Source organism: Myotis lucifugus, unplaced genomic scaffold (assembly GCF_000147115.1).
Source record: "Myotis lucifugus unplaced genomic scaffold, Myoluc2.0 scaffold_265, whole genome shotgun sequence".
NCBI lineage: Eukaryota > Metazoa > Chordata > Mammalia > Chiroptera > Vespertilionidae > Myotis > Myotis lucifugus.
The window spans coordinates 1,181,607-1,194,056 of record NW_005871313.1 but is presented as its reverse complement, the minus strand read 5'-3'; the positions used below and the strand labels follow the sequence as shown (position 1 = coordinate 1,194,056).

The window sequence follows — 12,450 nt, the reverse complement described above, 5'->3', positions numbered from 1 at the left end:
TATAATCACTTTATTCCACTTTCACAATAATTTATAATGTGGTTTATTATTCTCTTTAACTTATGAAGAAACTGAGCCTCCAGGACTAGCCAGGACTTGAAAACAGGCCAACCTTATTCCACACATTATTATATTAGCTGCCTCTACTAAATCTAGGATTTGAACTACTTTTGGGTATACATTTTAGCTATTCAAGATTGACAATGCAACACTTGTAACAAAGCACTACATATTGCATTTGTTTCCAACATACTCTGCAGGTATCAAATACAACTGAAACTCTGAGTGTGATGCACACTGAAGGTTGACCATGTAGCATTCCTACAGGGCATTGTAAACTGCTTTTGTTCTATAATTATTTGGTCAAATTTCAGATAGTATGAATTTTCTGGATCTTTGAGGGTAATGTTCAGGTAATAAAGTTATTTCTTAATTTAACATGTTGCCAACAAGTGTCATAAGCCAAGTTCAGGATCTTTGTAAACTTTATATATAGTTCAACAGATAGCAATTAGAAGGAACAAGGAGAAAGGAGGGGCTACTCGTCAATATGAAGAGCGTATAACTGATGGTCTGATAATAAAGGTGGTGAGGGGAAAACTATGAAGTTAATAGCAGAATTCTTAAATTATACCAATCTATTTTGTGTAGAGGCAAGCTACACATACTAAAAGAAAGTTCAAAAACACAACCTATGATGAACTCAAGTCAAGCTGGAAAAGTTCAATTGCATTAATTACACTTATTTAACAAAAATAATGTGATGTGAACGTCTTTTAATAATGACCATTAAGAATGATTCACATAAAATAAAATTTTTGATGTTTAAAAGGATAAGCTGTAATCTTATTTTGTGTATTAGCCCACATTCACCAAGGAATTTTTGGCATATGAGACAATGCTCTACTGAATAGTAAGTTCTGATTAGAGAGGAAATTAATAGGGGCAATATGTTATATAGGAGGAAGAAAAAGCATCCAGCAATTAGGTTAGCAAATTTGGAGAAACCGTACAGGTCTGTCATATCTTTAAAAGGGTAAGGAAGAGAGAGGGAGACAGGGAGGGAGGCAGGAAGGAAGGGAGGAAGGGTGGGAGGGAGGGAAAAAGATAAGGGATAGAGATGAAGAAGGAGGAAGAGGAAGAGGAGGAGGAAGAAGAGGAAGAGAAAGAGCTAAAGGTTTCCTGCAAAGATTCTGCCTCCTGTAGTGGCCTTATAAAGAGAAAAATCAAAGGCAGATAAAGTAGTCAATAATCTGAGACAGTTATGCAACTGATTCTGCCTTAAAGATACATCTAGAGTAAAATTTGAGAGGTCTTTATGGACTTGACCAAGTTCATTCCCAGAAGAAATGAATCTGATTTAGTTAAAATGACACCAGATTCCCTTCCCCCCACACTCTCTCTGCTTCAACAGCAATCATTTATTTTAAATAAGTCACTATTGTGTAAAATAAACTGTTTAATAATCTTACTTCATATTTGACTAATAATTTTTATCCTTCATTATCAATTAACCACTTTATTGAGCACGTACTAAGCCTATACTTTGAAAATGGCTATTGTGGATCTAGAAACAGTGTAACTAATGTGCAGCAGTTCTCATCTGGCTTTCAAGGACTTTACACTGAAACTGGGAGGGAGCATGGCCTTGTGGAGAGAGGGCTCACCATGCTTCAATACCAGTTCAATTTTGTTCTCTTACAGTTTTCTAGGATTCACAGCGACACAGAAGACAGCTTAATCACTCAGCTCAGAAGAGGCTCCGCTGCGACTCTAGGGAAATGTACCAGTCTAGGTGACAGCCCAACACAGACTTCAGAAAGATGAGGGGGTGAGAGCAACTTCTTTCTTCCTTATATTTAGATATATTGCCTGGTTGTAAACTCTATCCTCCCATAGAGTAAGTGTTAATAACATACTTAAGCATTATTTGTTGATTGTGTTTGCTGATAAAGACATTGGGAAGAGTTAAAAGTCCTGGCACAAGGCTGAGAAGGTGGCAGCAGATCAGACTGGGTTTGTGTTGCCATCCGATTCAGTAACAGAGATGGAGGGAGTCCAGGCTTACTGTGACACTATGATCTTGGACATATGTAGAAAATAAGTCTTATAGCGAGGGAAGTGTTAGTGATTTTCAGATAAGTAACACATTAAGAGTGCTGAAAGTCAGACATTTAATAGGGCAAAATAATAAGCTTTGCTCTAAACAAATGGCCTAATGATTTGCCAAACACCGAAGAGCATATTTATTGCTAATTGAGAACAGATGCATGGTAACGTGTTCTCCCCAATCCACCTAAGGCATCCCCTACCCAAAAATATATATATATCCAGCAGAGTGTCTATTCTTAATATGCTCAACATTTACAATATTTTTATCATTTAACTGGTTGCTCATATGTTTTCTCAAATGTGTTTGAGAGAAACTCCCTTTCTTTACTGGAAATTGAGGATATTATTTGTCTTTAGTGTTTTGCATGCATTTGGGGGAAGGGGAGGAATAATTGGCAAGCTGGTAAAACACATAATAATGCCTTCAACTCTGATTGCCTTTCATTACAACTAACAATAGTAATTTTGCCCACTATGATGCTTTTAAAATCTATTCTTGTATAGAAATAAGTTTTAGAGGATAAGAGAAAAATCACTTAATTGCTGCAGGATTAGGAAGGGCTTTCACATTAATTCATTTTCATTAAAGTCGTTTAATTATAGTGTCATAGTCGCTCTGAACTATGACAAATCAACATTCATACTTAAAACTGAATCACCAGCTAATTAAACCTTGTCATTCATTATTTTGCTTTATCATATAAAACAATTTACTCCGTTATGGCCATGAATCAGCTCTTTAAACAGGCAGAGACTATTTACTCAGAGATCACTCTATATAAAATGCATTCATCACAGATGGACATGGGCTTCTATTTAACTATTGAATTAAGATATGCATAATAAAGGATAAAAGATGCATTGGTATGGAAAACATGCATTCACCCATGGATTGTTGCATGTAATTTGAGGATTAGAAAGACTTAAGAGAGAAAGGGTAATTTGCAGATATTTATCTCTCTCTCTCTCTCTCTCTCTCTCTCTCTCTATATATATATATATATATATATATATAGAGAGAGAGAGAGAGAGAGAGAGAGAGATAGAGAGAACAGAATCTTTTACTGAACACAAGAGGTTGAAATCTCATTTTCCAGTTCATTTTTTTTTCCAGTTCATTAGGTGTGTTTAGTGTTCCAAGTAGGCACATGTTCCAAGCACTGAGTGTTTTCAATGTTTCAAGTATGCAAAAATTAAGAAATAGCATTTGTCCTTAAAAATGCATACTGTAATGGAGAATAAATTATATAATTACTGGATTCCTAGCCTATACCCAATAATAAGAGAATATGTATTTATATTGTAAGAAGCAATGTACATAGGGTGTCCAAAAAATGTATACACAGTTTAACAGCTGATAACTGTTAAATGAAAATGAAAATAAACACTGCCTTTATAATTATTCCAAGTGTGTGTATACATTTTTTGGGACACCCTGTATTTTAAAAATTGACCATATACTTGGCCACAATGTGAAAGTCAATAAATAGTGAGAAATTAGTATCATCCTGATCATACAGTCTACAACGTATCTCAATAAAAATGTGAAAACTAAAAAAGCTTTAAATATAAGTGAACTAACAAGCAAAATAGAGGCTGACTCATAGACTGATAGCTGTCAGGTTGGGGAGAGTTTGGGGCTGGAGGCAGCAGGGGGGAGAGGTAGAGGATTGAGCAAAAAAGAAAATAAAAACTCATGAATGCAGACAACAGTGTGGTGATTGCCCAGGGGAGGGGTATTACAGGAGGTAAAGGGGGAATAAATGGTGATGGGAGGAGAATCCACTTGGAGTAGTGAACAGACAATACAGTATACAGATAATGTGTGGTGGAATTGTGCACTTGAAGTCTGTATAATTTTGTTCACCAGAAAAATAAGTACATCCAATGGAAAAAAGTATATATTGGAAGAATAAAAACAACTGAATAAACCCTAAGAAAGAAGAGGAGTCATAATAAAAATAGCTGTAGTAGGAAGTAAAAAAAGTAGAAATTAATAACTGGAAAATAAACCAACAATCAACCAATAGAGAGACTAATAAGCCAAAAGAGTATTTAAACAATTAGCAGAGTAGAAAATCCTCTGGCAGGGTGACTCTAATAAAATGTATGAAAGACTTTCTTGAGAAAAATTGAAAACTTTATTGCAAGACATAAAATAAAACCTAAATAAGGGTAAATGTTTGTGGATTACAATACTTACTATCACAAAAAATATAAATCCTTCCCAAATTAATCTTTAAATTTAAGCCAATTAAAAAAATTCCAACAGATTATCTGTGAACCTCAACAAGTTGAGCCTAAAATATACATGGAAGAATTGAATACTAAGAACAGCAAGATATATTTGAAAAAGAAAAGAAAGGAGAACTTGTATTATCAGAGATTAAAACTCAATATTATGTTTTAGTAATTAGAACAATATGCTATTGGCACAGGAACAGGCAAATAAGCCAATGATGCAGGATGGGGAGTTTAGAAAAATGTCTTTTGTATGTAAAACAGGTAGAATTATAAATTAGTAGAAAACAAAAGACTATTTAATAAGTGTTGCTGAAACAATTAATCATCTATTCATATGGAATTTTTATCTTATATAGCACAAAAAATAAGCTTTAAGTGAATCAAAGGCCTAAATGTAAAAAGAAATTAACAGTTTGTGAAGAAAATATAGACAATACCTTTATAATATTTGGGTAGGAAAATTTTTATTAAATAAGCTATGAAAATACAGAATATAAAGAGAAGAGTGATAAATTTTAATACATTAAAATTTCAACTTCTCTATAGCAAATGGCATCTCAAGCAAAGTGAAAAGACAGGCCACAGGTTGGAAGATGATATTTGTAACTCATTTAACCAAGGGACTGATGTCCACATACATAATAAACAATCCAAAATAAAAATGTACCAAAAAGGACAATTTGTAGAGAAAGATACCTTACATTTGCCAATAAGAAGAAAAAAAATCCAACTCCTCTAGTGATTAGGGAAATATAAATTAAAATATTGAGCTACTCTTCCATCTGATTGGGCAACATTTAAAATATCTAATAACCGCAAGTGTTGGCAAAGATATAAAGCCGTTGGAATTTTGTACTTTGCTTGTACAATTAGATCCACATTGGTCATCAAGGACAGATTTCAGAAACATAATGTGGAATAAAAAACTTGCAAAACTATATGTACAATGTATTAGTACTTCACTGAAATTTTAAATATACTAACTCTGAGAGGGAGGAAGTGGTAATGAGAATTTACAAGTTTCTGTAAGATTTTTTTAATATATTTTATTGATTTTTTTACAGAGAGGAAGGGAGAGGGATAGAGTTAGAAACATTGATGAGAGAGAAGCATCGATCAGCTGCCTCCTGCACTCCCCCTACTGGGGATGTGCCTGCAACCAAGGTACATGCCCTTGACCGGAATCAAACCTGGGACCCTTCAGTCCACAGGCCGACGCTCTATCCACTGAGCCAAACTGGTTAGGGCAAGTTTCTGTAAGATTTTATTTATTTATTTTTTAAAAAACTAGAGTGTGATATCCAAAATAAATGTTAATGTTTTAATCTCACGATAGGCACATTGTGGTCTCATTATTTTCTTCATGCTTAAAATGCTTAACAGCTTAAATATGAAGACTATATAACTATTTTAATATAACTGTCAAATGTTTTTAATACTGAATTGAGTTTTAAATGACGAATAAGATTGAGCCAGGTAAAAGACTGTGAAAGATAATTTAGGCAGAGAAAATAATAGAGAGTCATGGAGATGGTGACTGCATTAAATATTTAAGTACCTTGACCATAGGTTAAAAAATGCAAATCACCTTTGGTGAGATGGGAGGATAGAATTGTGGGGACTTGCTGTGTTAGGGAGCCTACACTCTACCCTAGGTCAGTTGAAGAGTCTTAAGTAAATATAACCTGGTAATATTTGCAATGTGTAAAGATTGCTAAAGCTACTTTGTAGAGAAATGTGGTGGCAATAATGGGGATGGGGAGACCAATTAGGAGGCTATTTAAGTAGTCTAGGAAAATGGAAGAGACTAAATTAAAATTGTATGGGATCAGAGAGAAGAAAACAGACTTGACTATACATGTATTTTGAAGGTATATTTGGCAGGATTTGGTGACTGAATGCATATGGTAGACAGAATGCATATGGTACCTGTGTGGATAATAGTAACAGTAGCAGAGAGCTGGATAATGGAGAAAAAGCAGACTGGGTGGATGATGAGTTTGGTTTTAAATATATTATGTCTGGGGTGTTTGTGGAACATATTGTAGCTATGTTCAGATGCGGGTGGCTATATCAGTCTAAAGCTCAAGGGAGAGGTCAAAGCTTGACATGAAGAAGTCACTATCCCAAGGACCAAGGGTATAAAAAATATTGCTACATGACAGATTAAAGCTGATTTTCGTGGTTACTCATTACTTACTGCAGTGTCATTTCTATATTTTCCAGCACTCAGTCACAACACTTAACATGTCCTCAGTATAAGAGGTGAAGTCTGTAGCCTACATAGGGTCTTTAAGATAAAGAGTTGTATGGAAAACACACTTAATTCTTGTATTATTATTTATTAAATATTTCATTATTTTCCATATAAAGAACTGTCAACCTACTTTTGCCCCACCCTGTGTAAATGCACATCGAATATTTTAAAAGAATGCTTCTGTATAATGTTATTAACCTGCCAAACATTTATTGAGCACTACTATGTATGCTGGGTAAGGTGTTAGTGGTTTCAAATAGAGAGATGAATAAAATAGTCCCTGATTTCCAGGGTTTCACAATCTAGTCAAATATATAGGGATATATAGATACTAAATTACAAAGTGAGATAAGTTCAAAGCAAAAACACAGACAAGGCAGACAATAGGAAGTAGCAATCAATTCTGTTTGTGTACAGGCAAATTTCCCAGAATAAATGGCATCTGAAACACCTTTTGAAAGGTGAAGATGACCCTGTCTGCTTAATGAGGGGCAGCAGTGGGGAGGCAGGAATATTTTGAAAAAAGAAAAAAACAGAGTTCCTTGTGTCACAAATAAATAGCTGATGCATTTGGGAATTGCCTGTGGATGAAATGGAAGGGAGAAAGGATAGCTGGAGATGTGGTGGGAGAGGTAGATGAAAGCTAGTTATGTAAGTTATGTAGATATCTTTCTGCACTCAATAGTTCACTTATTCAAGGTTTTATTATAAAATAGTATCTTTCAATGATAAAAGGAAAAATTGTGAATCAAGGTGGCAAATGGAAGAATTGAAAATGAAAAGTAAAGATTGGAGGCCACAAGGACAACCAAGGTCAGCTTTAAAGTCAGCCTCCAGATGAGTTAGTTCATTGTATGGAGTCACTCATTGACTTCAAGCACATTTCAGGCAAATTCGTACCAGATTAAGTAGTACTTAAATGAGTGTGTCTAAAAATTAACATTCGATTTCTGTCTCTAATACCAATACTGATAGTGGTATTCTCTCATGATATTCTCTCATGTCTTGACTCTTTTCCACCAGGGCTATTCCAGCCTTGCTAACTGTGATGCTGACACTGCACTTATGTTCTTCTATCTGTTCCTTTTGCACTTGACAGATCCCCAAAGGATGTATTATGCTCCTTAAGTAACTGTCAAGGTCTCTGCCATAGAAGTCAGTGACAGCTTTTTAAGGTATGATTTCTGAAATGGGTCATGTGTTAAAATCTTTCACCGTATGTGTAACTTCCAGCAATGGCTCACTTAACCTTTTGTCCTGTACTAACTCCGCAGAGCGGCTCGCCATGTCTTGCATGTCGTTTTTCATAAATATTTCCAGAATATAGAGAATATAAACATAGCTAAAAGTCCCTAAATAATACTCATAAGGACTTTTAAGGATGCTCACAGACTTAAGTTCCCCAAATCTCATATTTATCAGGAGTTGTGTGTTTATACTTGGTGATGAATTTTTTTCTGATCCTCTTTAAGATAGATTTCCAGCCAAACCTTCCTGAAGATCAAGGGATATGGTATATTTCTCCATCCTATATTTCTCAGCAATTAAAATTTGAAAATAGCATTTAATGTGTGAATGTATGTAAATAAATAAGCAGTATTAGTTGTTAATAAAGTGCAGAAATACCAATCCATCTAAATATGTGGCCTGTAAATCTAGTCTTCAAACAATAAAGGTAGAACTTAATGTCATCTTTTAGTGGGCCTAAGTCTAGTTGCTATTCTCTAAGTCTGCATATAGTCCTTTAAAAATTGTTTTCCTGAAAACACTCTAAGTGGTAAGTTAAGTTGGATAGAAGAAAGTGCGTGTCCACTGTTTGCATTCTGACTGTTTTCTTCGAATGAAATGCTCTCCTTTATCCAGACGCTACCATGCTTCATGGAAATCCTCAGGCTACATCATTTACTTGAGTTCTTCTCTAATAATAAAGCAGACTTAATTAATCTTTCTATTCTCTAAGAATTTGCAATTGTAATTTGTGCTATGTAATTAAACATTTCATTGTATTGTGTTTTTTATGATATTCACTGATTACTTACAGGGGTTATTCCTCTTTCCCCGGTGACACTAAACTTCTCTATGACTCTTATAGACTTACACTCTAGACATCTCACTAGCTATTCATACCGGTACATTTCAACAAGTGTCCCATGTTCATCCAGAATAACCTTTCATTCATGAACTCAGTTAATCATTATGTGTTGAGATCCTACAATGTACCACACTGTTTTAAGCAATACAGATACACCACTAACAAACACAAAAAAATTGAGACATCATTGTAGAGAGCACCTGGGAAGGCACATGGGCATTTCTTTAATTATTGTCAGCTGAAGCCAGTGGTGTTGGCAGAGCCACGTCCTGGAAACACGTTTTGCCAAAAGGCAGGAGTGTTGTCAGCCTGACCTTCAGCCCAGGTGCCAGGGGGCGGGTTTTGTTATTTAAATCCAGCCAAGCACCAGGAATGAATAGGACTCTGGCCCACCCAAGAATGCAAATAATCTCCTTTGTCTTGACTTTTAGTAAAACTTCCTGTTTTTTTGCTGTATAAAATAAATATGCTGTATTGGCTCAGAGACACTGTCTCTGTCCAGGTTGGTCAGAGGACAGTGGACCCACCCAGCCCCAGCTTTTTCCTTCCATCTCTGTGTCTGTCTCTTTCTTTCATTTTTCTCAATCCCCAGCCGCCCCTACTCAAGAACCGGACCGCTCTCTAGCCCCGTTGGACGCGGAGAAGAGAGACATATTTACACATCATTAAATTTTACTTCTAGTAAGAGGAATCCAGACAATACATAAATGATGTAAATATATAGTATGTCAGTTTCTCTCATAAATATTATTAAGAAAATAGAGGTAGAAAGAAATAGGGTTTGCTTCTAGGGAGTAACAATGGAAAGATCTTAATATTAAACAGGACAGTCCAGGAATTCTTAGAAATGCCATAGTTAATGTGATCAAGAAATTTTCCTAATGTCCTTAACAGATTAAATTAAGGTCCCTATTTACCTAGAATCAAGCCAATCTTATCCAACTTTTTTTTTTTAGGGTGCTTAAATTATTATTTTCTTTTTTTAAAACAGCTCCATTAAGGTATAATTGATACACAAAAAACTGCACATATTTAATATGTGCAATTTGGTGAGTTTTGGATATATGCAAACTCCAGTGATCCCATCACTACAATCAAGTTAATAGACACATCCAACATCTTCCAGAGTTTCTTATGTCCCCTTGTTGGTTTTATGTTTCTTCTTCTTTGTTTTTTACTTCATGAGTGAGTGAGTGTGTGTGTGTGTGTGTGTGTGTGTGAACACTTAACAGAAGTTACATTTTTAACAAATTTTGAAGTTCACAAGATCATATTGTCAATTATAAGCATTATGGTTTTTTAAATATATTTTATTGATTTTTCACAGAGAGGAAGAGAGAGGGATAGAGAGTTAGAAACATCGATGAAAGACAAACATCAATCTGCTGCCTCCTGCACACCCCTTACTGGGGATGTGCCCGCAACCAAGGTACATGCCCTTGACCGGAATCAAACCTGGGACCTTTCAGTCCGCAGGCCGACGCTCTATCCACTGAGCCAAACCGATTAGGGCAATAAGCACTATGTTTAACATCAAGCATATCTCCAGTTCATTATGATGTCTGAAAGAAAGGATTTATTTTTTTATTTTTATAGAAAATACCCCTGGTCCTTCACCACATACTGAGAATGAGGTAAACAGTATAAAGGCAGTAAAGTATTCTAAAATAGATTAAATAATATATCTAAATGCAAAGGGAAATCAGGCACACCAGTAAGAGAAGGGGAGAGAGGTTTTCTGTCATTAACTGATAAAGATTTAACTTTTCAATAGTTAACTTAGAGTTGCAACAAAATAAAAGAAAAAGTATCATACCATTTTCTAAGAGAAAACATTAAAACATAATTTTAGTAAAAATTATTTAGAGATGAGATGAAATCTTACCATTTTTACTGATGTCGAGTTCTTTAAGGTTAACTAAACTAGCAATGGTGGTTGGCAGACTTGAAAGGTCATTGTCAGGAATACTTAGTTTTCGTAGAGCTTGACAGTTGAACAATTGCTGTAAAAAATAATGATTAATTAGAACTCAATTTGGTTAAATCCATTCATATGTAAACTCAGTAACAAAATTCATCTTTATAAATGTGGTAGTGAAAGGGCCAGCTACACACTCTCACCTTCTTCCACCCCGAAACTCTCTATTGTTTTCAGAATGTTTTCCATCTCCATGTTAGTACCTCACTCTTCTCTGCTGCTCAGATTCAAAACCCAAAGTATTCTACTTTTCCTCCTTCTGTTTACCATTCATGTCCAATTTGCCACTGACCCTATAGATTTTCTTCTTTGAAATAATTTCTGGAGTTGTCCCTTCTTTTCTATTCCCACAGCTATAAGATTACCTCAATTCTCTTTTCCTGTCACAATGTTAGATTTCAGAAAGTAGCACTTCAATGTAATCATTTTGAAGAATTGTTTATATAACATGCAAAAATTGATATATATATATTTGAGTATCTGAGCTCACATTTCTTTTGTTTCCCCCTACACTGCTCATAAATATCTAATAAATGAAACATATAACCTCTGATACTTGGTGAAAAAAATCACTAGTGATTGGTTAATTTCTGCCATCAGTCTAAAGTACTAGGTGGGGAAATATGTAAAGTGAAAGCAACGGTTCTCAAATCCAGCATGCTTATAATCACTGGTGGGTGGAGGTGCTTGTTTAAAATGTGATTGTTGCGCTCTACCCAAAGACATACTGATATAGTGGGTCTGGGATGGAAGTCAACATCTGTATTTAAAAATATATTTATTTATTTCAGAAAGGAAGGGAGAGGGAGAGAGAGATAGAAACATCAATGATGAGAGAGAATCATTGATCGGCTGCCTCCTACACGCCCCACACAGGGTTTGAGCCCACAACCCGGGCATGTGGCATGTGCCCTGACCGGAAACAGAACTTCGACCTCCTGGTTCACAGGTCGACACTCAACCACTGATCCACACCCGCTGGGCATCAACATCTTGTATTTTAAACAAGAACTCTAGTGATCTGGTTATTCTGATGTGTGTGTTTACAGTACCATATTTTGGGAAACAAGATTTTTTAGCTATGTCCATCTTATCTTGATTACTCAAGATATGAACAGCTGGGACAGAATTTTTATTCTTTTCTGGAAGAATTATCTTAATGAGATCCTTTCTGTTTGACATTTCTAATTATGTTTTGCTAAATTTCCACAGATGAAGTCTTTGGTATCCATGACGATGCAATTGGCCCAGAGTACATTTAACTACCACTTGTTCTTACATGTAATTCATTATTTATAGGCAGAAATGATGTAAGCCATAGTTATTATTTCTTAACTCATTAGTTCTTTTAAAAAATAGATTGTATTGGTTGATACTTAAGATGAAATATATATTTTCTTGCTTTTGGTTAGTCACTTGTAGCTCCTTACATAGATTATTTGCAATACTTCATGTAGTGCTAGAATTTCAATATGCTGTACAGAAATGTTGCTACTATTTCTTAATAACAGTTAAAAATGTAAGTTTGATAGTTCCTATTAACAGCCAATTTTCATTTAAAAATAGAAAATAAATGTCTACACTCATGGTAAAAGTTAACTAAATTTTTGTCCAGTTTATATCATCCTGCAAGGATTATTACATCAATATGCAATGTAATATTATAAATTCATAGATTTAAGGTTATAAATTCATAGATTTTTAAAAATCAACTGCCTCATGACCGTTGTTGGTCAAGTGTACTAACTATTCTTTAGTTAATAGATT

The 12,450-nt window shown here is 34.9% G+C and overlaps 1 protein-coding gene across 1 annotated transcript in view; it reads right to left on the bottom strand.

Annotated features, from left to right (window-relative positions):
* The window catches only part of LRRC7 (leucine rich repeat containing 7), a 307,069-nt gene that overhangs the window by 266,735 nt on the left and 27,884 nt on the right, over nt 1-12,450 (bottom strand). The window contains exon 2 of the mRNA XM_023762876.1: nt 10,591-10,708. Within this exon, the coding sequence (XP_023618644.1) occupies nt 10,591-10,708 (118 nt within the window). The remainder of the gene's footprint in view (nt 1-10,590; nt 10,709-12,450) is intronic.